Source organism: Macaca nemestrina, chromosome 18 (genome assembly GCF_043159975.1).
Source record: "Macaca nemestrina isolate mMacNem1 chromosome 18, mMacNem.hap1, whole genome shotgun sequence".
NCBI classification, from domain to species: Eukaryota; Metazoa; Chordata; class Mammalia; order Primates; family Cercopithecidae; genus Macaca; species Macaca nemestrina.
This window is the reverse complement of record NC_092142.1, coordinates 88,709,059-88,734,416: the sequence shown is the minus strand read 5'-3', so window position 1 is coordinate 88,734,416 and position 25,358 is coordinate 88,709,059. Positions and strand designations below refer to the sequence as shown.

Here is a 25,358-nt window from a genome sequence, read left to right as displayed (position 1 = left end):
CACACGGGGCCACCAGGATCTCCTGTGCGCTCACACGGGGCCACCAGGATCTCCTGTGCGCTCACACGGGGCCACCAGGATCTCCTGTGCGCTCACACGGGGCCACCAGGATCTCCTGTGCGCTCACACGGGGCCACCAGGATCTCCTGTGCGCTCACACGGGGCCACCAGGATCTCCTGTGCGCTCACACGGGGCCACCAGGATCTCCTGTGCTCTCACAGGGGGTCACCAGGATCTCCTGTGCTCACACCCGGGGCCAGGGCAGCAGGAGCTCGTGCGGTTTTGCAGTAAGTGGCTCCGTTTTCACAGAGGTACACATTCTCTCTGCAGGTTCACTTATGATGCGTTCAGGGCCATGCCCATTTAAAATCTTCCTTCCCTCCCTGACTGACTGCAGCCCCCAGGACCTTGCTGCAGCCCCCTTCGTTCCTGGAAGGGTTTGCTCATGTTCCGTGCTTGCTCTGCTGGGGTCTTGCAGTGTCACTGTCTGAGGGGTGGCCCTCCTTGGCCTGTTTTCCTTATGCACCTCTCTTGCAGTGATCTGTCCACTGATGGATGAGGTTAGAAGTTAAAGTGTGTTCAGAAGCAGCTTCATCCCACAAAATCAGTTTGTTTGCTGTGCATAAACACTTCTTAGGGCATTTAACAAATTGTACCCCAAGGATCCCAAAAGGATACCATCAGTGTTTGTTATAGATAATTATTTTTAACTGCTTTTCTTTGAATAACTTTTAGATCTTCTCTTTAATCAAAGCACAGCCACGCCATCTGTAAATGTGTGAACCACAGTGACTTTTGGTTGTTTCTCTTTTTTTCCTTTCTGTTCAGGAGGCAGACTAGAGAAGCAGCCCAGACACTGCCTAGGTGGTGCAGCCGCGCCTGGCTGGCCTGGGCTTCACGTTCTTCTCTCCACACAGGCCTCCTTTGGGAGCACGCGAGGCTACCATGGCTGCAGCAAGAAGGCACTGGTCTTCCTGTTTACGTTCTTGTCAGACCTCGTGCCTTTTGAGTCCCCCCGGTACCTGCAGGTGAGAAGCTGGCTGCCATATCCATGATTTCTGGTGCTTCTGCTCACCTACTCAATCTGAGGACTGCCTTGGCCTCCCCAAGAGCCTCCTGCAGATCTGCTCTGAGCCTCTCAGCCAGGCCCCTCCCCTTCCCCAAGCAGTTTATGGTGAAACAACACAAACATTGCAGCTGGGGGTGTCCGTGTGGACACAAAGTGAGGGCATGTGTGCCAGTAATGGCAAACTCTCAGAAACTCTTTTCTCCTCTAGGCCAAGGAGGTGGGTAGATAGACCCACTCAACACGGTTGGGTGTGGCCTTCACTGCTCATTTTCTTCTCTTTAAAGTCCTCTGTTCTTTTTCCCTTCCTCCCTCAAAACAGCAAGCAGGTCTGAGTAGTGATGTGGAGAGACATTCTCAGCGCCCAGTGATGCAGGAGGAGGAAGCTGTACTGCAGTGAGGTGTTAGGGACTCATTTTGGCTCTTTTTTTTTTTTTTTTTTTTTGAGACAGTCTCACTCTGTTGCCCAGGCTGGAGTGCAGTGTTGCCATCATAACTCACTGTAGCCTACACCTCCCAGGTCAAGCAATTCTCCCACCTCAGCCTCCTGAGTAGTTGGGACTCCAGGCGCACACCAGCAAACCTGGCTGGTGTTTTTTCTTTTTTTTAGTACAAATGGAGTACTTGCTATGTTGCCCAGGCTGGTCTTGAACTGAGCTCAAGTGATCCTTCTGCCTTGGCCTCCCAAAGTGCTGGGATTACAGGCATGAGCCACTGTGCCCAGCCTGACCCTCATCTTTTAAGAAAATTGGGCTGGGCGCGGTGGCTCACGCCTGTAATCCCAGCACTTTGGGAGGCCGAGGCGGGCGGATCACGAGGTCAGGAGATCGAGACCAGCCTGGCTAACACGGTGAAACCCCGTCTCTACTTTAAAAATACAAAAAACTAGCCGGGCGAGGTGGCGGCGCCTGTAGTCCCAGCTACTAGGGAGGCTGAGGCAGGAGAATGGCGTGAACCCGGGGGGCGGAGCTTGCAGTGAGCTGAGATCTGGCCACTGCGCTCCAGCCTGGGCGACAGAGCGAGACTCCGTCTCAAAAAAAAAAAAAAAAAAAGAAAATTGGCCGGGCGTGGTGGCTCACACCTGTAATCCCAGCACTTTTGGAGGCTGAGGAGGGCAGATCACTTGAGGTCAGGAGTTCGACACCAGCCTGACCAACATGGAGAAACCCCATCTCTACTAAAAATACAAAATTAGCCTGGTGTGGTGGCACATGCCTGTAATCCCACCTACTTGGAGGCTGAGGCAGGAGAATCGCTTGAACCGGGGAGGTGGAGGTTGCAGCCGAGACCGCGCCACTGCACTCCAGCCTGGGCAACAGCAAAACTCCCTCTCCAAAAAAAAAAAAAAAAAATGCAGTGTCTCCTCTGTCCCCTTTGACCAGGAAGCCAAAGGCGTGGAGCTGCAGGTGGGCCAGCCAGTTCCTGCTGCTGCTAGGATTGTACATCCCTGGTTTCCCCAGTGAGCCACCCAGGACTTGGAGGACCAACTACATTAGAATTCCTTCGTTTTTCACCTGGGGAAGCATACAGAGTCTCGCTCTGTCGCCTAGACTGGAGTGCAGTGGCATGATCTCGGCTCACTGCAAGCTCCGCCTCCCCGGTTCACGCCTTTCTCTTGCCTCAGCCTCCTGAGTAGCTGGGACTACAGACACCGGCCACCACGCCCGGCTAATTTTTTGTATTTTTAGTAGAGATGGGGTTTCACCATGTTAGCCAGGATGGTCTCAATCTCCTGACCTCGTAATCCGCCCATCTTGGCCTCCCAAAGTGCTGGGATTACAGGAATGAGCTACTGCACCTGGCTTGTGTTTTAATTTTACTAATGGTTTGCTTTGCATACTCGTAAGTCTGTAAATGGCCATGTTTCTCTACTCAGCACTGTGGATGTTGGAAGTGAATTGTGGCCTCCCTGGAGTCCAGGCAGTTCCTAGACTAATGGTGCTGCACTCTGCCATCTATCCTCAGGTGCACATTCTCCACCCTCCCCTCGTTCCCAGCAAGTACCGCTCCCTCCTCACAGACTACATCTCATTGGCCAAGACACGGCTGGCCGACCTCAAGGCAAGCTGCCCCTCCGTGCCCACTCCTCACCCCTGTCCCGGCAGAAACTGCTTTGTTTTCTTGTTCTCATTCTGTCTCTTCTCTGAAGGTTTCTATAGAAAGCATGGGACTCTATGAGGATTTGTCATCAGCTGGGGACATTACTGAGGTAACATTGCTTGAGCCCTGCGGGGTCTCAGCCAGTCACGCCCACCATGCAAAGTCCAGTTTCCTTTGACTCTTGAGTTGAGCTTGAGCTTTTATGTCTGGTCTTGCCTTGGGCGCAGCTAGGGACTAGGCTCTGGGGGCCTTTGTTTGCCTTGTCCCACCTTGTGTGTGTGGAAAGAGTTACTGTGTGTGGGAATGAAGCACCTCACGCTGCAGTAAATTTGTCCTTTCAGGAGACCTTGGTTCATGTGGGGTTGAATGGAGAGGTGGTTGCTCATGTTTTTCTCTGAATCACAGAAAAGTGTGAACTTTTTTTCTTTGGAGTCGGAGTCTTGCTCTGTCGCCCAGGCTGGAGTGCAGTGGCCCAATCTCGGCTCACTGTAAGCTCCGCCTCCCAGGTGCACGCCATTCTCCTGTCTCAGCCCCCCAAGTAGCTGGGACTACAGGTGCCTACCACCACGCCCGGCTGATTTTTTGAGTTTTTAGTAGAGATGGGGTTTCACTGTGTTAGCCAGGATTGTCTCGATCTCCTGACCTCATGATCCGCCCACCTCTGCCTCCCAAAGTGCTGGGATTACAGGCATGAGCCACTGCGCCCGGCCGAAATCTTTACTTTCAACTCTTTAGTCTCCTAGAGGCATGAAAGAGGCTCACGGCAGGCTCTCAGCAGAGCTGAGCTGTCTTGATGAGCGCTGCACATCGCCGGGTCTGAGCTTTGTGTGTGTGGAAGCGACAGTGTTGTCCCTTCCCCTGTCTTGCTGGTATTTTGGGACATTGTGGAGTGCTCCAGGGCCCCTGCTGTGGACACACCATGTGGGCCTTTACCTTTAATTTGTACAGAGTCTTTGCATCAAGGAAGCACAGGTTGAGTGTGGCCTTCACTGCTCACTTTCTTTTCTTTAAAGTCCTCTGTTCTTTTTCCCTTCCTCCCTGTGTGGGAACCAGCCCCACAGCCAAGCTCTTCAGGATGTTGAAAAGGCCATCATGGTGTTTGAGCATACGGGGAAAATCCCAGTTACCGTCATGGAGGCCAGGTAGGCTGGGCTGCCCAAAGGGCCGCTGGTGGCTGCAATGTGTGCAGACTCTGCTCTGATGCCTGTCAGTGTCTTGGGGCTCTTCTGAGTGTGTCCCAGGTCTGCTCAGAGCCACATGGGGCAGGTTGGCCACTGTCTATTCATGGAGAGACAGGAGTCAGGGCTGTAAATGTCACATCGAGGATCCTGCCGTGAGGGGATACGGGCTGAGGTCAAGAGCTATACATTTGCCATGAAACATGTTTTCCTCTGTAAAAGCAGGTGATGCCCTCCAATGCTGAAACAGCTGACAGGAAGTGCTGATTGGGGAGCTTGCACTGGGAGGGAAGACAGTGGGGCCCTGATGATTTTTTTATCAATGCCTTCTTCGTGACCAATATGGAGTCAGTAATAGACAGCTGAATAGCACAGCTTTATTCAATTTGTTGTGATCCCAAAACATTTTGAATTCCGGTGGTTACCCGTGTGGATGAGCTGATTGCAGCTCCCAGGGTTTTGAAATTAGCTCCAAGGAAATTGCCCCAAATGGACCTTACATGGTCCTCATGGCCTCAGATTGATCCAGGCTCCACGTTCATGCCCGGGGAGCAGGTGGAATGTGGTCCTGCCCCACACATGCTTTGTCCCAGAACTGTGCGCAAGAAGGCTTCATAATGCATCGTGGCTTTGGAATAAGCCCTCGCGGTCCAGTCTCTGAAACACCAGTCACTGTCTGTGGGAATTGCCTTTTTGCTGCACTCACCTACGCACTGTCTGCTTCTCTGTGTTGCAGCATATTCAGGAGGCCTTACTACGTGTCCCACTTCCTCCCTGCCCTGCTCACACCTCGAGTGGTCAGTATGCGTCTCCATGAGTTCATGACCAGTTGTGTAGAAAGCAAGGACTTTGCTTGTCAGCCTCTCACAGGGCTCTTCTCTTCCCACAGCTCCCCAAAGTCCCTGACTCCCGTGTGGCGTTTATAGAGTCTCTGAAGAGGTATGCAGCCACGGCTGGAAGGGGACAGCTGTGCTTCCAGGTTTCTTCTGACAATGCGAAGATTTGTGGCTCTTCTGTAGAGAAATTTGATATAAAATATTGGCTCCAAAATTAGTTGGTTACTATTTTTTTTAAGACGGAGACTCGCTCTGTCACCCAGGCTTGGAGTACAGAGGCGAGATCTCGGCTCACTGCAACCTCCACCTCTTAGGTTCAAGCGATTCTCCTGCCTCAGCCTCCTGAGTAGCTGGGATTACAAGCCTGTGCCTGGCTAATTTTTTTTGTTTGTTTTTAGATGGAGTCTCACTTTGTAGCCCAGGCTGGAGTGCAATTGCACGATCTTGGCTCACTGCAAGCTCTGCCTCCTGGGTTGGAGCAATTCTCCTGCCTCAGCCTCCTGAGTAGCTGGGATTACAGGTGTGCACTACCACGCCCTGGTAATTGCTGTATTTTTAGTGGAGACGGAGTTTTGCCATGTTGGCCAGGCTGGTCTTGAACTCCTGACCTCAGAAGATGATCCACCCAGCTCGGCCTCCCAGAGTGCTGGGATTATAGGTGTGAGCCACCGCTCCTGGCCTTTTTTTTTTTTTTTTTTTTGACGGAGTCTCTGTTGCCCAGGCTGGAGTGCAGTGGTGCGATCTCAGCTCACTGCAACCTCCACCTCCTGGGTTCAAGCAATTCTCCTGCCTCAGCCTCCTGGGTAGCTGGGATTACAGGCGTGCACCACCGCCCCCAGCTAATTTTTGTATTTTTAGTAGAGACAGGTTTCACCATGTTGGTCAGGCTGGTCTCAAACTCCTGGGCTCAAGCGATCTGCCCGCCTCGGCCTCCCAAAGTGCTGGGATTACAGGCATGAGCCACCGCGCCCGGCTGTATCATTCTTTAGTGAAAGAAAATGTTTCAGTACATAATGATTGTGCAAAGAGGAGAACTGAAGGAAAATCAGCTCTGGGAAAGCTTCATGCTGCACAACTTTAGGGTAGACCTGGAAGTTCTTGTTTAGAATAATAAGGTATCCCTGGGTCACTTACATTGCAGGCTGCTATCTAGAAAGTTGGTTGCTATCACAAAAGTATCTTCTTATTTCTTGGAAGAAATAGGAAAGTATAAGTCCTATATTCCAGCAAAATTTTTAAAGTTCTGGGACCTGTAAGAAGATCAAAAAGAGAGGCCGGGCGCGGTGGCTCACGCCTGTAATCCCAGCACTTTGGGAGGCGGAGGCAGGCGGATCACGAGGTCAGGAGATCCAGACCATCCTGGCTAACACGGTGAAACCCCGTCTCTACTAAAAGTACAAAAAAATTAGCCGGGCATGGTGGCGGGCGCCTGTGGTCCCAGCCACTCGGGAGGCTGAGGCAGGAGAATGGCGTGAACCCGGGAGGCGGAGCTTGCAGTGAGCCAAGATTGCACCACTGTACTCAGCCTGGGCGACAAAGCAAGACTCTGTCTCAAAAAAAAAAAAAAAAAAAAAAAGATCAAAAAGAGAAAGAGCCTTTTTTTCTTTTTCTTTTTTGTATTTTTGTATTTTTAGTAGAGACGGGGTTTCACTATGTCAGCCAGACTGGTCTCAAACTCCCGACCTTGTGATCTACCCGCCTCGGCCTCCCAAAGTGTTGGGATTACAAGCGTGAGCCACCATGCCCTGCAAAAATCATGTCTTTAATCTTAAAATAAGTTTATTCTCTGGGATCGTTTCTTTGAATTGTTTTGAGACAGGGTCCCACTCTGTCACCCAGGCTGGAACACAGCAGTACAGTCATGGCTCACTACAGCCTTGACCTCCTGGGCTTCAACAGTCCTTCCCCTCTGCCTCCCCAGTAGCTGGGTCTGGAAGCGTGCTCCACCACGCACAGCCATTTTTTAAATGTTTTGAGGACATGGATTTTTGCTGCGTTGCCCAGGCTTATCTCTCTCTCTTAGCCTCAAATAATCCTCCTGCTTCAACTTCCCAAAGTGCTGGGATTACAAATAGGAGCTGCTGTACCTGGCTTACCCTTATCTGTTAAGAAAGTTCTCTCTTAATTTGCTAAGGATTTTTAGCATGAACTCATGCCTGTTGTTGTTGTTGTTGTTGTTGTTGTTGTTGTTGTTGTGAGTCAGAGTCTCGCTCTGTCACCCAGTCTGGAGTGCTGGGGCGCAATCTTGGCTCACTGCAAGCTCCGCTTCCCGGGTTCTTGCCATTCTCCTGCATCAGCCTCCCGAGTAGCTAGGACTACAGGCGCCCGCCACCACACCCAGCTAATTTTGTTTTTGTATTTTTAGTAGAGACAGGGTTTCACTGTGTTAACCAGGATGGTCTCAATCTCCTGACCTCATGATCGATCCGCCTCAGCCTCCCAAAGTGCTGGGATTACAGGCATGAGCCACCGTGCCTGACCCTTTTTTCTTTTTTTTTTTTTTTTTGAGACAGAGTCTCGCTCTGTTGCCCAGGCTGGAGTGCAGTCGCACCAGCACCATCTTGGCTCATTGAAACCTCTGCGTCCCAGGTTCAAATGATTCTTGTGCTTCAGCCTCCCGAGTAGCTGGGATTACAGGGGCCCCGTCAACACACCTGGCCAGTTCTTGTGTTTTAGTGGAGTTTCGCTGTGTTGGACAGGCTGGTCTTTAACTCCTGACCTCAAGTGATCCGCCCGCCTTGGCCTCTCAAAGTGCTGGGATTACAGGAGTGAGCCACCACTCAGGGCTGAATTAATGCTTTCTCCCTCTTTTAAGATGATCATGCTTTTCTCCTTAATCTGTGAATGTGATTGATTACGTTTATTTGTTCCTACTGTTGGAATATCCTTGTATTCCTGAAATATCTCCTGCTTGGTAATAATTTTTTGTTTTACAAACTACTGACTGGCCGGGCACGGTGACTCACGCCTGTAAATCCCAGCACTTCAAGAGGCTGAGGCAGGCAGATCACCTGAGGTCAGGAGTTCAAGACCAGTCTGGCTAACATGGTGAAACCCCATCTCTACTAAAAATAAAAAAATTAGCCGGGCGTGGTGGTGGGCTCCTGTAGTCCCAGCTACTTAGGAGGCTGAGGCAGGAGAATGGTGTGAACCCAGGCTCGGGAGGCGGAGCTTACAGTGAGCTGAGATCGCACCACTGCACTCTAGGCTGGGCAGCAGAGCGAGACTCCATCTCAAAAAAAGTAAATAAATAAATAACAATAAATAAATAAACTCCTGGCTTTGGTATTTTGCGTGTTTTTGCATCAATGTGATTCCCCTGTAGCATCTTGGCTGCTTCAACATCAGGGTCTTATTGCCTCATGCAGTGAATCGAGCAGCTTTCCCTTTTGTGATCTCTGAAACATTCTGTTTGGTAGAGGAATTCTGTGTTTTAAGGTTTGATAAATCTTGGATGCAAAGCAGTCTGGTGCTGTGTCTTTTTTTTTTTTTTAGGACAGTCTCTTTTGTTGCCCAGGCTGGAGTACAGTGGCACAATTTTGGCTCACTGCAGCCTCCACCTCCTGGTTTCAAGTGATTGTCCTGCCTCAGCCTCCTGAGTAGCTGGGATCACAGGCGCACGCCACCACACTCAGCTAATTTTTTTATTTTTAGTAGAGATGGGGTTTCGCCATGTTGGCCAGGATGGTCTCAATCTCCTGACCTTGTGATCCACCTGCCTCAGCCTCCCAAAGTGCTGGGATTACAGGTGTGAGCAGCCGCGCCTGGCCAATTTATATATATATATATATATATTTATTTGAGACGGAGTTTCGCTCTTGTTGCCTAGGCTGGAGTACAATGGTGTTATCTCGGCTCACCGCAACCTCCGCCTCCCGGGTTCAAGCGATCCTCCTGCGTCAGCCTCCCCAGTAGCTGGGATTACAGGCGTGCACCACCACGCCCAGCTAATTTTCATATTTTTAGTTGAGACGGGGTTTTGCCATGCTGGCCAGAATGGTCTCAAACTCCCAACCTCAGGTGATCTGCCTGCCTCAGCCTCCCAAAGTGCCAGGATTACAGGCGGGAGCCACCACGCCTGGCCCAATTTTGCCTATTTTTAATGACATGAACTAAACATTTTTCTTAGTATTATTCATTAAAATTAACAAAGATTCATGTTTCGAATTTGGAAATCACCAAAAATTGAATGGGAGAAATAGAAATAATTTATAATTTCACTGGCAGGGATAATCACCGGTGGTATTTTGTGGTCTAGCGCTTTAGATATTAATATGTGATTAATACGACATATTTTGAAACAGTGCTATTTAAATCTATATATTTTTAAATCTTTTCTGAACATAGACTCATAGTGTACACAGTATTTATAATTTATTTAAATTTAATATGTTTTTATTTTATAATAGGTTTGGGGATTGTAATCTTGAATTAGTTCAAGCCATAGCTGACTTGGTTTTATTGTTTTCCTGTGATCCAGAGCAGATAAAATCCCCCCATCTCTGTACTCCACCTACTGCCAGGCCTGCTCCGCTGCTGAAGAGAAGCCGGGAGGTGAGTTCCTGGGCCGCTGCCCCGCTGGGACTCGCGCTTTTCCGCTTTCCTGACCTTGAGCGTCTCTCGTGCAGCAAAGCCCGTGCAGCAAAGCCCGAGTGAGCTGGGGGTGGCCGTGCCGGCTCGGGCTGGTGCTGTGGGTGCAGGGTCCGCCCACCACGCTGACGCCAGGGCCAGCCGTGGCACAGGCTCTTACCTGGGGGTCCTGAAGAATCCCTCAGCCCCTTCTGGAAAGGAGTGTGTGTCCTGCGCAGCCCCACTTTGTCGTTCGTCATCTTCCCGTGGGCCGCGCTGAGGTGTGTTTGTGCTTCAGACTCGGGTGCGCTCTCAGCGGCCACCGCGGGGCCCGCAGCGCCGGCTCCAGCCTGTTGCAGGGAGAGTCACGCAGCACTTTTCTGTTGCGCAGTTCGGGTAGGAGCAGACGGCAGGCTCTGGCCTCTGGGGAGCAGCGGTGCAGCTGTCGGTCAGATCCAGGCCCCCACTGGGAATCCGTGAAGGCTGCACGGGCAGCAGTGGGAGGTGCCACCATGAGGCTGGCTTTTCTTGCAGTGTAGCTTTGTCTCCAGCAGAAGCCAGCACCTGCCTGTGGGAGCCGCTCAGCGCTGGAGGCGTAGATCTGAGGCTGCTGTGTCCGTGTGGGCTTTTTTTTTTGTTTTGAGACAGAGTCTCGCCCTGTGGCCTGTGGACTGCAGCAGAGTAATCTCGGCTCGCTGAAACCTCCGCCCCCTGGGTTCAAGCAGTTCTCCTGCCTCAGCCTCCCTAATAGCTGGGATTATAGGCGCGCATTACTGCGCCTTGCTAGTTTTTGTATTTTTAGTAGAGGCGGGATTTTGCCAAGTTGGACAAGCTGGTCGCGAACTGACCCCAAGTGATCCGCCTGCCTCGGCCTCTCAAAGTGCTGGGATTACAGGCGTCAGCCACCGTGCCCGGCCCCCTGTGTGTTCTTCTAGCTCCCATTCCACCTGCAGGGCCGGGGAGGCTGGATGAGACTCTTCTAATGAGCTACAGGCCTGTTTTAAGTTCTGTTTGCCAAAGCTCCTTTTTTCAATAAGCTTAGAAAATTTCCAGCGGCCATAGAGACCCAGGAAACTTCAATGGGCAAAGAACAAAGGTCCCTGACCCACCCCCTTTTTTTTTTTTTTTTTTTTTTTGGTTGGTGGTTTATTTCAGACGGAGTCTCACTCAGTCGCCCAGGCTGGAGTGCAGTTGCACGATCCCTGCTCACTGCAAGCTCCGCCTCCCGGGTTCACACCGTTCTCCTGCCTCAACCTCCCAAGTAGCTGGGACTACGGGCGCCGCCACTACGCCTGGCTAGTGTTTTGTGTTTTCAGTAGAAACGGGGTTTCACCGTGTTAGCCAGGATGGTCTTGATCTCCTGACGTTGTGATTCCCCTGTCTCGGCCTCCCAGAGTGCTGGGATTACAGGCGTGAGCCACTGTGCTCGTCCGACTCCCCCTCCCCCGCCCCCGTTTTTACCAGCATTGAAACCGCTCTGTCGTGCCGGGGAATGCTATAGGGGCCGCAGGGCAGTGTACCCTGTGCTGTGAGGCGTTTGCTTCTCTTAAGAGGTGTTCTCCTTCCCCCTGGGTCCTCCTTCCCCTGGGGTCCACTTGTTCTTAGCTTTTGGTGGCTTCCAGAATGGTTTCTAATGATTTGTCTGATAGGGCTTATGCACAGGCTCTAGAGCCTATGATTTCTGGTTTCATTTTGGGTGTGACTGCATAGCAGTGCATTGTCATGCTTGTGTCTTCTCCAGCAAGCCCAGAACGTGAAGGTTTTTTACTGTAAAAACACATGCAGTGTATCTTCCTTTTTATATTGAAAGTGGTGGCCAGGCACAGTGGCTCATACCTGTAATCTCAGCACTTTGAGGCAGATCATGAGGTCAGGAGATGGAGACCGTCTTGGCCAACATGGTGAAATCCCGCCTCTACTAAAAATACAAAAAATTAGCTGGACATAGTGGCACGTGCCTGTAATATTACCCAGCTACTCGGGAGGCTGAGGCAAGAGGATGGCTTGAACCCGGGAGGCAGAGGTTGCAGTGAGCCGAGATCGAGCACTGCACTCCAGCCTGGCGACAGAGGAAGTCTGTCTCAAAAACAAAAAAAAAAGGGATTGAGGAACCAGGGGACTAAATGGTCACCTATCCGTGATCCTGTCCCTACCCTCGCCAGCCCCCGACGCTCCTTGTTTTCCTTGATGTGTATGCTTTTCACAGTGGTGGAGTGGTATTAATGGTGCACACAGAACCACATTTTTTCTTAAACTTGTTTATAAATGTAATTTTTTCTTAAACTTGTTTATAAATGTAATTTCCAATGTGGTGGCATCCAGCATCAGGGAGAACACAGCATTTACCTCCTCAGAGACTCCCAGTCACTCTGTCTGCGACACACAGCAGCTTGGAAGTGCACAGCTCTGTATTTGACTGTGTGAAGTTTCTGTTTTTGCAGTGAAGAGTCCTGTTGAGTGTCTTTGCATCTGGTCTCCTCCTTCTTCTCACAGATGCAGCTCTGGGAGTGAGGGCAGAACCCAGCTCTGCTGAGGAGCCCCTGGAACAGCTCACAGCTGCACTGGGAGAGCTCAGATCCTCCATGACAGACCCCAGCCAGAGTGACGGTGAGGACGGATGGGGGCTTACTCTGTGCCTCGTGTGCACAGCCCGTGGTTGGGGCTTTGTGGCTGGGCCATTTTCCCCGTAGTGATGTCAGGCTAGTAGTCCAGTATTTGGTGGTGAAGACTGACCCCGGGCTGGTGGGTGTGGAACCTTTTTTGAGACAAGGTGGAAGGCTAGTCCTACTCAGGCCGTCACAGACCCTTGGCAGAAGATGAACATTCTGCTAGTTGCATCTGAGTAGGACGGATGATGATGGAGAAGAAACTGCAGTGGCTAGGATATGTGTTTTCCCTTGTCCTGACTGCCAGGGTAGATGCCACATAGACACACGGGCTCTCTGCCCTGTGATCCTGATTGCCAGGGTAGATGCCACATAGACACACGGGGTCTCTGCCCTGTGATCCTGACTGCCAGGGTAGATGTCACATGGACACGCGGGCTCTCTGCCCTGTGATCCTGCTTCCATGTGACAGTTTTCTGTGAAATGTTCATCATGGATTGAGAACATGCAGTTTATTTTTTCTTTTTTTTTGAGACAGAGTCTCACTCTGTCGCCCAGGCTGGAGTGCAGTGGAGCCATCTCGGCTCACTGCCAACTCTGCCTCCCTGGTTCTTGCCATTCTCCTGCATCAGCCTCCCGAGTAGCTGGGACTACAGGCGCTGCCACAACGACTGGCTAATTTTCTTGTATTTTTAGTAGACGGGGTTTCACCGTGTTAGCCAGGATGGTCTCGATCTCCTGACCTCGTAATCCGCCCGCCTCAGCCTCCCAAAGTGCTGGGATTACAGGCATGAGCCACCGCACCCGGCCCGCAAGCCATATTTTTAATTGAGTAACTTGCATAGAGTTTTATTATGAATTGATTTCATTTGAACTGAGAGAAGCTCATGGAGGCAATTTTTTTGTTTTTGAGATAGAGTCTCAGGCTTATTGCCCAGGCTAGAGTGCAGTGGCGCAATCTTGGCTCACTGCAACCTCCGTCTTCTGGGTTCAAGCAATTCTCCTGCCTCAGCCTCCCAAGTAGCTGGGATTACAGGCGCCTGCCCCCATGTCTGGCTAATTTTTTGTATTTTTTAGTAGAGACAGGTTTTACTATGTTGGCCAGGCTGGTCTCAAACTCCTGACCTCAGGTGATCCACTCATCTTGGCCTTCCAAAGTGCTGGGATTTCAGTGTGAGCCACTATATATATATATATATATATTTTTTTTTTTTGAGACGGAGTCTCGCTCTGTCGCCCAGGCTGTAGTGCAGTGGCGCAATCTCCACTCATCCCAGGTTCACGCCATTCTCCTGCCTCAGCCTCCCAAGTAGCTGGGACTACAGGCGCCCGCCACCACACCCGGCTAATTTTTGTATTTTTAGTAGAGATGGGGTTTCACCGTGTTAGCCAGGATGGTCTCGATCTCCTGACCTCGTGATCCACCAGTCTCGGCCTCCCGAAGTGCTGGGATTGCAGGCGTGAGCCACCGTGCCCGGCATTGTTTTTTTTTGAGACGGAGTCTCGCTCTGTCGCCCAGGCTGGAGTGCAGTGGCACGATCTCGGCTCACTGCAAGCTCTGCGTGGAGGCAATGTTCACAAAACTGTTAGCACTGGCTGGGGCTGCAGTGCCTCGATAGTCTTTACTCAGACCAAGCGCACCAATTCCTAAGTGTAGCCTTTCAGTGATGTGCTTGTGCAGAGTGTGGGGGACATTGAGGAAAAGTTCTAGGGCTTAAGCAAGAGGTTGATAAATGTCAGGTGAGTCCTGTTTCTAAAAGCAAAGCGGTGTTCACCTTCAAGTGATGGAGTTGGGCTGTGTGTGGCCCATTACCCTGGGCCGACATGGAGCCTCCGGCACGTGCTTAGACAGACGTGGTGTCTGGAGGGCTGGCATGGGATTTCACATGGGGAGCATAGAAAGTGGAGGTTCACGTTGGTGAATGAACATGTCCGCCTCTCAGCTGATCAGAAGAAGGTAGTGGATGGCTTCTGCCCCATTTGCCATGACACATGCTCCACCACAAGGACTGCAAGCCACCTGCAGGGCAACTGGGGGATGTGTACAGCCAGCAGGGTCCGTGGAATCGCACTTGATGGGAGGCGGAGCTCTCTAGGCCACAGCTGCCTCCCTCCTTTCAGGGTTCCCATCATCCCTAACTAGTTTCTCCATTTGCAGTTATATCGGCACAGGTGGCAGTGATTTCTGAAAGACTGAGGGCTGCCCTGGGCCACAATGAGGATGACAGCAGCGCTGAGATATCAAAGATTCAGCTCAGCATCAACGCGCCGAGACTGGAGCCACGGGAATACACGGTAGGTGTGGGGGCTCAGAACGAAGTAGGGGGTCTTCACCGTTTTCCATTAGGCAGAAGCATTAGACTCAAGGAGCCTTCTCTCATTTTCTGTTTGACTTGCTCAGTTAGTGTGGTATCAGGTGTTCAGGGCCAGGCAGCAGTCTACCAGGGTCAGCCACCCTAATCTGTTTGTGTATGAAGAGCTCCTTTTACATTTTGTTTATTTATTTAATTTTGGAGACAGGGTCTTGCTTTGTTGCCCAGGCTGGAGTGCAGTGGTACAATCATGGCTCACTGCAGCCTCGACCCCCTGGGCTCAAGTGATCCTCTTGTCTCAGCCTCCCAAGTAGCTGGGACTACAGGCGTGCATCACCACACCTGGCTAATTTTTGCATTTTTTGTACAGATGGGGTTTCTCTGTGTTGCCTCGACTGGTGTAGAAGTCCTGAGGTCAAGTGATCTGTCTGCCTCGGCCTCTCAAAGTGTTGGGATTATAGGCATGAGCCACTGTGCTTGGCCTCTTTTTTTTTCTTTTTTTGGAGACTGAGTCTTGCTCTGTTGCCCAGGCTGGAGTGCAGTGGCGTGATCTCGGCTCACTGCAACCTCCACCTCCTGGGCTCAAGCAGTTCTCCTGCCTCAGCTTCCTGGGTAGCTGGGATTACAGGTGCATACCACTATGCCCAGCTGATTTTTGTATTTTTAGTAAAGACTGGGTTTCATCCTGTTGACCAGCTTGGGCTCAGCTGCCTCTTTAGAACATGCAACAGAGGCTGTTTGTGGCCCCAGAACCTAAGATATTTTTCTGGTGCCTTACACACAAGGTTTGCCAATCCTGCCCGCTGCTATAGAATTTTGTGCTTGGCAATTACATGAGGGCTGCTGTTCCCAGGATTGGGGAATGGGGACCTGGATACCAGTTTGCATCGTAATGTGCCCTCCAAACATAAGCCTGTTTTGGAGTTCTGTTTGCAAAGCGGAATTGCGATGTCTGTGGCGGGAGAACTGGCCGGCTTCCTTCCTGCTGCTCCCGTCCCCGAGACGCTGCGCTCACAAGAACCGTGTCTCCACAGGCTGTGGACCTCCTGCTGACGTCTTTCTGTCAGAACCTGATGGCAGCCTCCAGTGTCGCTCCCCCGGAGAGGTGAAGGCGCAGGCGGCTTTCTGGGTGGTGGGGCTCCTCTGGGTGCCGCCTCCTGCTGGCCAGGGCTGCAGGCCAGCGACGCATGAGCTCATCTCCGCGGGAGCACGCGGCGAGGCTGAGTTTCATCAAATAGGTCGCAGCAGAAGTTGGGAAGCACTGCAGAAGATGGGTTGTCTTCCAGAAAGACCGTTATTTTGGGGAACAACTTGGCTGTTTCTTGGGCCGCTGGTGCCTGGGTTAGCTGTTGTAGGGATGTGCAGGACTGAATGGCCAGTACTGATGGTTTTGCGGCTGTCCCTGCAGGCAGGGCCCCTGGGCTACCCTCTTCATGAGGACCATGTGTGGATGCGTGCTCCCTGCAGTGCTCACGCGGCTCTGCCAGCTGCTCCATCACCAGGTGAGGCTCTGCTTCACGGGGCCACCCTTGGGGGCCCACTCTGAGGGCCAGGCTGCTGCTTCCCGGCTTGTCTTCAGTGCCTTGGAAAATTCCAGCTGGGAAGAGGGCATCTGCTCTGCCACCCTTGTTCTCGTTGCAGGGCCCAAGCCTGAGTGCCCCACATGTGCTGGGATTGGCTGCCCTGGCCGTGCACCTGGGTGAGTCCAGGTCTGCACTCCCGGAGGTGGATGTGGGTCCTTCTGCCCCTGATGCTGGCCTTCCTGTCCCTGCACTCTTTGACAGCCTCCTGACCTGTAGGACGAGGGATTCCTTGCTCTTCTGCCTGAAGTGAGCTGTTCTTCCACAGTTGTGTCTTCTCTCCTCTCTCTAGAAAAGTGATGCATGCTCGTTTGATAAAATTGAAGAGACAGACATGCAGACATACCACCCAAAGATAACCACTTTTTAGCATTTTGGTGTATATCCTTCCAGAATTTTATCTGTCATATGTTTATAATATGTATGCATTTGTTTCTTTGTTCATAAAAATGAGATCATACTATACTAAGCTGCTGAAATTAATAGTAGATAGTAACTGTCTACATCGTTAAGCATTCTTTGATGTCCTGGTGAGAGCTGCTTTGTTTTGTCTTGGGGTTGTCTGGCCCTTGGTTGGACCAGCTTCCTCTCGTGAGGTTCTTCGGCACCCCGTGGTGAGCAGCTTCCCAGTGTGTACATGTACACTTCAGGCTATTTCTCTAGGGCTCAGCAGATGGGGCCATGTGCTGAGGTGAGGAAGGACCCTGTGGTGGAGAATGGTCTGCTCAGGGCCTCAAGGGCTCCCTGCAGCTGCCACGCAGAGGCAGAGGCCAGGACAGAAGGCTGGGAGACTCCAGTGGTCATTGCTCTCTGGGGCTTGGCTTGCAGCTCCTGGGTCTCTTGGGCAGAGGAATCCGAGGTTGGGACAGAAGCCCTGTTGTGATGCCGGAGACCCTGTGAGGAAAGGGGAGAGCTGGCATTATGACAGGGTCTGAACAACAGAGAACTTAGAAAAGGCTCAAGAAATGTACGTGGAGCAAGGAGAGGAAGTCAGATGGCAGCTGTGTGGATCCCACACCCTCAGACGTGGGCCATGGGGAGCAGGCAGTGGGTACTCCGGGGGTTCAGAGCCCCTCCCAGGCGCTTGGCCCCACCAAATAGTCCCCACTCACCCCAGGCCCCAAACACTGAGTGCTGGGTATTGGCATGAGAGGCACACGGCCGATGGAGAAGTTGGGAGCTGGTGAGGAGGGAGGCGTCTAGGTGACTTGGGGGAGACAGGGCCATCCCCTTTCAGGAACACAGAGATGCCTCAGGATATATATCCAAGTGAAGAAAGCAAAATACTGAACTCTGTCTCAGATGCTACTTTTTGCATAAGAAAGGGAGAATGAAATATATATTTGGTGTTTTCAGTTTTTTTTTTTTTTTTTTTTTTGAGACAGAGTCTCGCTCTGTCGCCCAGGCTGGAGTGCAGTGGCGCAATCTCGGCTCACTGCAAGCTCCGCCTCCCGGGTTCACGCCATTCTCCTGCCTCAGCCTCCTGAGTAGCTGGGACTACAGGCGCCCGCCACCGCGCCCGGCTAATTTTTTTTGTATTTTTAGTAGAAACGGGGTTTCACCATGGTCTCGATCTCCTGACCTTGTGATCTGCCCGCCTCGGCCTCCCAAAGTGCTGGGATTACAGGCGTGAGCCACCGCGCCCGGCCTTTTTTTTTTTTTTTTGAGACAGAGTCTCACTCTATCGTCTAGGCTAGAATGCAATAGCATGATCTTGGCTCACTGCAACCTCCGCCTCCCGGGTTCAAGCAGTTCTTGTGCCTCAGCTTCTTGAGTAGCTGAGACTACAGGTGTACACCACCACGCCCAGCTAGTTTATATATTTTTAGTAGAGATGGGATTTTGCCTTGTTGGCCAGGCTGGTCTTAAACTCCTGACCTCGGGTGATCTGCCCACCTTGGACTTCCAAAGTGTTAGGATTACAGGCGTGAGCATCACGCCCAGCTCAGATATGCATCTGAAAAACAGAAACATTAGACCCCTAAGAACACCATGACAGTGCTTTGGCATCTCCATTGCCTCATGGAGTCTCACTCTAACGTTCTTGGTTACAAGTGAGAATTTTTCACATGGGTATTACTGTAGGTACGTATGTTGAGTAAATGAGACATTTCTTGCTGAGTCCCCCAGGCTGAAGTGATCCTCCCGCCTCAGCTTCCCAGTAGCTGAAACCACAGGCACATACCCGCACACCCAGCTAGTGAGAGATAGGGTCTCACTATGTTGCCCAAGCTGGTCCTGAACTTCTGGGTTTAAGTGATCCCCTGAGCTGTGATTGTGCCACTGCACTCCAGCCTGGGCATCAGAGTAAGGCCCTGTATCAAAGAAAAAATAAACCAAGGATTGGGCCAGGCACAGTGGCTAACGCTATAATCCCAGCACTTTGAGAGGCTGAGGTGGGCAGATCACTTGAGGTCAGGAGTTTGAGACCAGCCTGGCCAACATGGTGAAACCCCGTCTCTACTAAAAAAATTTAAAAATTGACTGGGTGCGGTGACTCATGTCTGTAATCCCAGCACTTTGGGAAGCCAAGGTGGGTGGATCGCGAAGTCAGATCGAGACCATCTTGGCTAACACAGTGAAACCCCATCTCTACTAAAAATACAAAAAATTAGCTGGGCATGGTGGCGGGTGCCTGTAGTCCCAGCTACTCAGGAGGCTGAGGCAGGAGAATTGCTTGAAGCTGGAAGGCAGAGCTTGCAGTGAGCCGAAATCACACCGCTCCACTCTGGCCTGGCAACAAAGCGAGACTCCGTCTCAAAAAAACAAAAAACAATAACAGCAACAACGAAAAAATTAGTTGGGCACAGTGGGAGAGCCTGTAATCCCATCTACCTGAGAGGCTGAGGCAGGAAAATCACTTGAACCCAGAGGCAGAGATTGCAGTGAGCCCAGGTGGTGCCACTGCACTCCAGCCTGAGCAACAGAGCGAGACTCAGTCTCAAAACAAAGAGACCAAAAAACCAAGGACCAATGCTCAGGTCATCCAGTTTAGAATGCACTAAACTCAGTTTTGTGAAGTTGAAAGTAACTTTTTCCTTCATCCCTTATTTTGTATGGATAACATTTATATGTTATAATTTCTGTTTTCAGATTTTGTACAGCGGCAATTTCGTACTCTCTGTGCAAGTTTTCTTCCCAGTCACGAGATATTTTGCACAGCTGCTTATCTCCAGGCCTTATTAAAAAGGTGGGTTCAGTCATTTCCTATTTTTCCATTCTGCTGTACGTTTCAGGTTTACGCAGCTTTCAGACCGGAAGGCCGAGGTCTGCTGCCGCCTCATGCCCATCTCAGGGGCAGCTCCTGAGTCAGGCTGGCTGTCATGGCCACCTCTACTGTCTGCTTGGGCAGCCTGACTGCTGAGCGCTGCCTTTTCTTCTGTTCTCTGAGTGTAAAGTGAAGTTGTATGAAGACAGCTACGCGTCTGTAGTTGTAAGGAAATAGATGTTGGTATTTATAGGAGAGATGAATTAAAAGATTAGTATTCATAAAAAGTATCTTTCGGCCGGGCGCGGTGGCTCACGCCTGTAATCCCAGCACTTTGGGAGGCCGAGGCGGGCGGATCACAAGGTCAGGAGATCGAGACCACGGTGAAACCCCGTCTCTACTAAAAATACAAAAAATTAGCCGGGCGCGGTGGCGGGCGCCTGTAGTCCCAGCTACTCAGGAGGCTGAGGCAGGAGAATGGCGTAAACCCAGGAGGCGGAGCTTGCAGTGAGCCGAGATCGCGCCACTGCACTCCAGCCTGGGCGACAGAGCGAGACTCCGTCTCAAAAAACAAAACAAAACAAAACAAAAAAGTATCTTTCTCTGGAAAGAAGAATACTCATTCGTCTCGTCTAGTAAATGTTCCTTACATTGTTCAGAAAAAGGAATTTTTTTTTTTTTTTTTTTTTTTTTAAAAGATGGAGTGTTGCTCTGTAGCCCAGGCTGGAGTGCAGTGGTGCGATCTCGGCTCACTGCAGCCTCCACTTCCCAAGTTCAAGCAGTTCTCCTGCCTCAGCTTCCCAAGTGGGTGGAATTACAGGCACCTGCCACCACTCCCGGCTAATTGTTTTATATATTTTTTAGTGTGACAGTTTCACCATGTTGGCCAGATTGGTTTCAAACTCCTGACCTCAAGTGATCCGCCCACCTTGGCCTCCCAAAGTGCTAGGATTACAGGCATGAGCCACCGCGCCCGGCCCAGACAAAGGAATTTAAAGATGAGCATTGGAAACCCTGAATGTCAAAAGCAAAGGTGAAATGGCACTGAAACCAGTGTTGTCCTTTTATAGGATTTTAATGAACGCCTCACGTATAAAATAGTGGTTTTTAGGCTGGGCTCGGTGGCTCACACATGTAATCCCAACACTTTGGGAGGCCAACGTGGGTGGATCATCAGGTCGAGAGATTGAGATCAACCTGACTGACATGGTGAAACCCCGTCTCTACTAAAAATACAAAAATTAACTGGGCGAGGTGGCGCACGCCTGTAATCCCAGCTACTTGGAAGGCTCAGGCAGGAGAATGGCTTGAACCAGGGAGGCGGAGCTTGCCAGTGAGCCAAGATTGCACCACTGCCCTCCAGCCTGGGCGACAGAGCGAGACTCCGCCTTGAATAAATAAATAAATAAATAAATAGTGGTTTTCAACTGCAGGCTTCACATCGGAATCACCTGAGAAGCTTTTGAAACTACAGATTCCTGGCCCCTTTCCAGATAAATTAAGTCAGAATCTGGGAGCAGCCCCTGAGGATCCAGGGTGCACATATTTCCAGTTATTTCCTCTGAGGAACTTTGCCTCTGGTGCCAAGTTTTTAAAGAAAACATGGTGTTGGAGCTTAGGAGAGGGCAACATGGTCCCCACCCAGCGCACTGGGCAGGGACGGCAGTCCGGTTATAAACATGGGAGGCTCTCGTCTCCTCAGGGGCAGAGATGGACACGGTCACGTCCTTGGAGCAGTCCAGTTGTAAACATGGGAGGCTCTCGTCTCCTTAGAGGCAGAGATGGACACGGTCACGCAGCACCGATAGCGTGTCTCGCTTGTCCAGTGGTGTGCGCTTTTGGTGGCAACGCCATTCCTGGCAAAGGCCTAGAGATGGGCGGTTTCACGACCCAGGACCAAACCAGCCCTACCCCTGGGAGGCAGTTTTGTTCCTGCAATTCTGCTTCCAGACATTTAGCTCAAGGAAACAGTCAGCCAGGACCACTGAGGGGCTCTACACGCTCCCAAGGGCTGGACTGAGGTCCCCTGAACGTGAGGTTGTGTGTTGCACCCTCCCAGGGCCTGGACTGAGGTCTCCTGAGCGTGGGGTTGTGTGTTGCCCCCTCCCAGGGGCTGGACTGAGGTCCCCTGAACGTGGGGTTGTGTGTTGCCCCCTCCCAGGGGCTGGACTGAGGTCTCCTGAACGTGGGGCTGTGTGTGTGGCTTGGCTGTTGATGGTCTATTTCCACCTAAGCATTGGCTTAACCGCTCCCAGTGAAACTTGCATGATACTGTCTGTTTCAGTTTCAGTTCCTTGTGTTCAGATTGTTCTCAGAGGCCCGACAGCCTCTTTCTCAAGAGGACGCAGCCAGCCTTTCCTGGAGACCCTTGTACCTTCCTTCCGCAGACTGGCAGAGAGCTGCCCTCTCTCTCTGGACACACAGAACCTTCCGAGAGCTGTTGAAAGAGGAAGATGTTCATGTAGGTCACCGTTCCTTCCCCTGCATCGTGCCACATCCTGTGTGTGCAGACTGTCTCCTCAGAGGCAAGAACAGCAGCACCTAGGTGGTTTGATTGGAATCTTGACTGACATCATTGTGGCCTCATGTGCAGCTGTTAAGAAATTATACAGAGACTGGGCACGGTGCTCACACCTGTGATCCCAGCACTGTGGGAGGCCAAGGCAGGTGGATCACCTGAACTCAGGAGTTTGAGACCAGCCCAGGCAGCATGGTGAAACCCCATCTCTACAAAAAAGGCAAAAATTAGTTGGGCGCAGTGGTGTGCACCTGTAGTTCTAGCTGCTTGGGAGGCTGAGGCAGGAGAATCGCTTGAGCCTGGGAGGTGGAGGTTGCAGTGAGCCAAGATCACGCTACTCTACTCCCGCCTGGATGACGCAGCGAGACCCTGACTCAAAAAAAAAAATAAATAAATACAGAGAAGCCCTGCTATACTTTCTGAGTTTCTCCCAACACAAACTTCTTTTTTTATTTTTAGTGATATGTTCTTTGAGACAATGTCTGGCTGTGTTCAGTGGTGCAGTCTTGGCTCACTGCAGCCTCTGCAGGTTCAAGCGATTCTCGTACCTCAGCCTCTCCAGTAGTTGGGACTACAGGCGCCCGCCAGGCGCACAGGAGTGAGCCTAGAGACGCTGAGTGGCGTCTCTAGGTTAGTAGTACAAAAACCTCAAGGTTATTGCACTACCTTTTCTGCTGTTTTTATTGTTAACTATGTTAGCTACACAAAAGTAAGTATGATGCTGTGTTTTGATGTGAGGAGTGATGACCAGGCGCAGTGGAAAAAGAAAAGGAGGCAGTGAATAGCTCTGTGCCCACCAGCAGCTCGGAGGGAATCTTCCTGCATTGCTCCCTTGGCTGTGCCGCATCTGTGGGTGTCCCTGTGCGGAGCTCGGCAGCTTCGGCCTTTACCCAGATAGGAGTGCGCGGCAGGAGTGTTGCTGCTTTTCCTGCAATGTGAGGTTTGGAGATTCGTCCACAAATCAACATATTGAAATTAGTCCCTGTTGATTCATGGAACTGTTTTAAGATTTACAGACAGGAAACATGTTAACACAAGTCGGATGCCATGGCTCATGCCTACAATCCCAGCACTTTGGTAAACCGAGGCGGAAGGATCACCTGAGCTCAGTTCAAAACCAACCTGGTCAACATAGTGAGACCTTGTCTCTACTAAAATTTTATTTTATTTTATTTTTTGGGACGGAGTCTCACTCTGTCGCCCAGGCTGGAGTGCAGTCGTGCGATCTCAGCTCACTGCAAGCTCCGCCTTCTGGGTTCACGCCATTCTCCTGCCTCAGCCTCTCAAGTAGCTGGGTCTACAGGCGCCCGCCACCACGCCCAGCTAATTTTTAGTATTTTTAGTGGAGACGGGGTTTCACCGTGTTAGCCAGCATGGTCTCAATCTCCTGACCTCGTGATCCGCCCATCTCGGCCTCCCAAAGTGCTGGGATTATAGGCGTGAACCATCGTGCCCAGCCTTGTGTGTGTGTGTGTGTGTGTGTGTGTGTGTGTGTATTTTTAGTAGAGACGGGATTTCACCGTGTTAGCCAGGATGGTCTCGATCTCCTGACCTCATGATCCGCCTGCCTCAGCCTCCCAAAGTGCTGGGATTACAGGTATGAACCACCGTGCTTGGCCTACTAAAAATGTTTTTAAAAAACTTACTTGGTCATGGTGATGTGCACCTGCAGTCCCAGCCATCTGAGAGGCTGAGGGGGAGGATGCTGGAGTCCAGGAGGCAGAGCCAGCCACGAGCTACGATTGTATCACTGCACACACTCCAGCCTGGGCAGCAGACCCTGTTTCCAAAAATAAATGAAGGTATGCTACTGTGAATAGCTGTAGAATGTTGTTGTTTTCTTTTTTCTTTTTTCTTTTTTTTTCCTTTTTATAGATCTCACTCTGTTGCTTACTGCAGCCTTGACCTCCTGGGCTCAAGCGATCCTTCCGCCCCAGCCTCCCAAGAGGCTGGGACCACACACACGTGCCACCATGCCTGGCTGATTTTTAAATCTTTTGTAGAGACGGGGTCTTGCCATGTTGCCTAGGCTCAAGCAATCTGCTGGCCTCAGCCTCCCAAAGTGCTGGGTTTACAGGCATGAGCCACTGTACCCAGGCAATTTTTAAATGAGATGGGGTCTTACTATGTTGCCCAGACTAAAATAGCCGTTTTATACTTGGAAATAAAGGATTACAGTGCTAACATCTTTGTGCTAGGGAAATCTTGTAAGAAACAATTCTTGACAAAACTAAAGTTTCTTTCCTGTAGAACTCTCAGCTGCAATTTCATTATAACACAGGGACACGGAGGGCTGCGTATGAGATGAAATGACAAACTGTTTTATAAACCTGTGGTGGATTGTGTGTTCTGTCCTCATTGTATTGAATTGCTCCCTTTCTCTCAGTTAACTTACCAAGACTGGTTACACCTGGAGCTGGAAATTCAGCCTGAAGCTGATGCTCTTTCAGATACTGAACGGTATGTGTTGAAAAGAGCTACCCTGGCCGGGCGTGATGGCTCACACCTATAATCCCAGCACTTTGGGAGGCTGAGGCAGGAGGATCTCTTGAATCCAGGAGTTTGAGGTCAGCCTGGGCAACACAGGGAGACTCCATCTCTACAAAAAATAGAAAAGGAATTAGCTGGGCGTGCGGCACATGCCAGTCATCACAGCCAGCTGGAAGGCAGAGCAGGAACACTGCTTGAGCCTGGAAGGCAGAGGGTGCGGCAAGCTGAGATCACACCACTGCACTTTAGCCTGGGCAGCAGAGTGAGATCCAATCTCAAAAGAAAAAGGAGCTTCCCTTTAAAATGTTACACAGTTTTCTACACTGTCTTAAAGCCTACGTTTTGACATTTTATCCTCAATTTAATGTTTTGTTTAACTGTTAATCTTTTTTTTTTTTTTTTTTTTTTTTTTGAGACGGAGTCTGGCTCTACCGCCCAGGCTGGAGTGCAGTGGCTGGATCTCAGCTCACTGCAAGCTCCGCCTCCCGGGTTCACGCCATTCTCCTGCCTCAGCCTCCCGAGTAGTTGGGACTACAGGCGCCTGCCACCGCGCCCGGCTAGTTTTTTGTATTTTTTAGTAGAGACGGGGTTTCACCGTGTTAGCCAGGATGGTCTCGATCTCCTGACCTCGTGATCCGCCCGTCTCGGCCTCCCAAAGTGCTGGGATTACAGGCTTAAGCCACCGCGCCCGGCCAACTGTTAATCTTTGAGCACAATTTTAATTGGTTTTTGTTTTGTTTTGTTTTGTTTTTGGTGTCAAGATTTATTAAAGCGAAATTGAACGTAAAGTTTCCATGTGGTGGGGGCACCCGGGAGGGTTGCCCAATTTCAATTGTTATTCCTTTATTTAAGAAACATTTACTGAGCTCCTACCATGTGGTAGACACTTATAGA

At 50.9% G+C, this 25,358-nt stretch overlaps 1 protein-coding gene across 1 annotated transcript in view; it reads left to right on the top strand.

Annotated features, from left to right (window-relative positions):
* LOC105488898 (FA complementation group A) overlaps nt 1–25,358 on the top strand; it is a 79,959-nt gene that overhangs the window by 32,742 nt on the left and 21,859 nt on the right. The window contains exons 15-29 of the mRNA XM_071083700.1: nt 919–1,029; nt 3,033–3,128; nt 3,217–3,276; nt 4,221–4,309; nt 5,082–5,142; nt 5,235–5,284; nt 9,662–9,735; nt 12,244–12,357; nt 14,515–14,651; nt 15,703–15,773; nt 16,077–16,170; nt 16,310–16,497; nt 19,342–19,438; nt 21,741–21,917; nt 24,361–24,434. Coding sequence (XP_070939801.1) covers nt 919–1,029; nt 3,033–3,128; nt 3,217–3,276; nt 4,221–4,309; nt 5,082–5,142; nt 5,235–5,284; nt 9,662–9,735; nt 12,244–12,357; nt 14,515–14,651; nt 15,703–15,773; nt 16,077–16,170; nt 16,310–16,497; nt 19,342–19,438; nt 21,741–21,917; nt 24,361–24,434 — 1,493 coding nt within the window. The remainder of the gene's footprint in view (nt 1–918; nt 1,030–3,032; nt 3,129–3,216; nt 3,277–4,220; nt 4,310–5,081; nt 5,143–5,234; nt 5,285–9,661; nt 9,736–12,243; nt 12,358–14,514; nt 14,652–15,702; nt 15,774–16,076; nt 16,171–16,309; nt 16,498–19,341; nt 19,439–21,740; nt 21,918–24,360; nt 24,435–25,358) is intronic.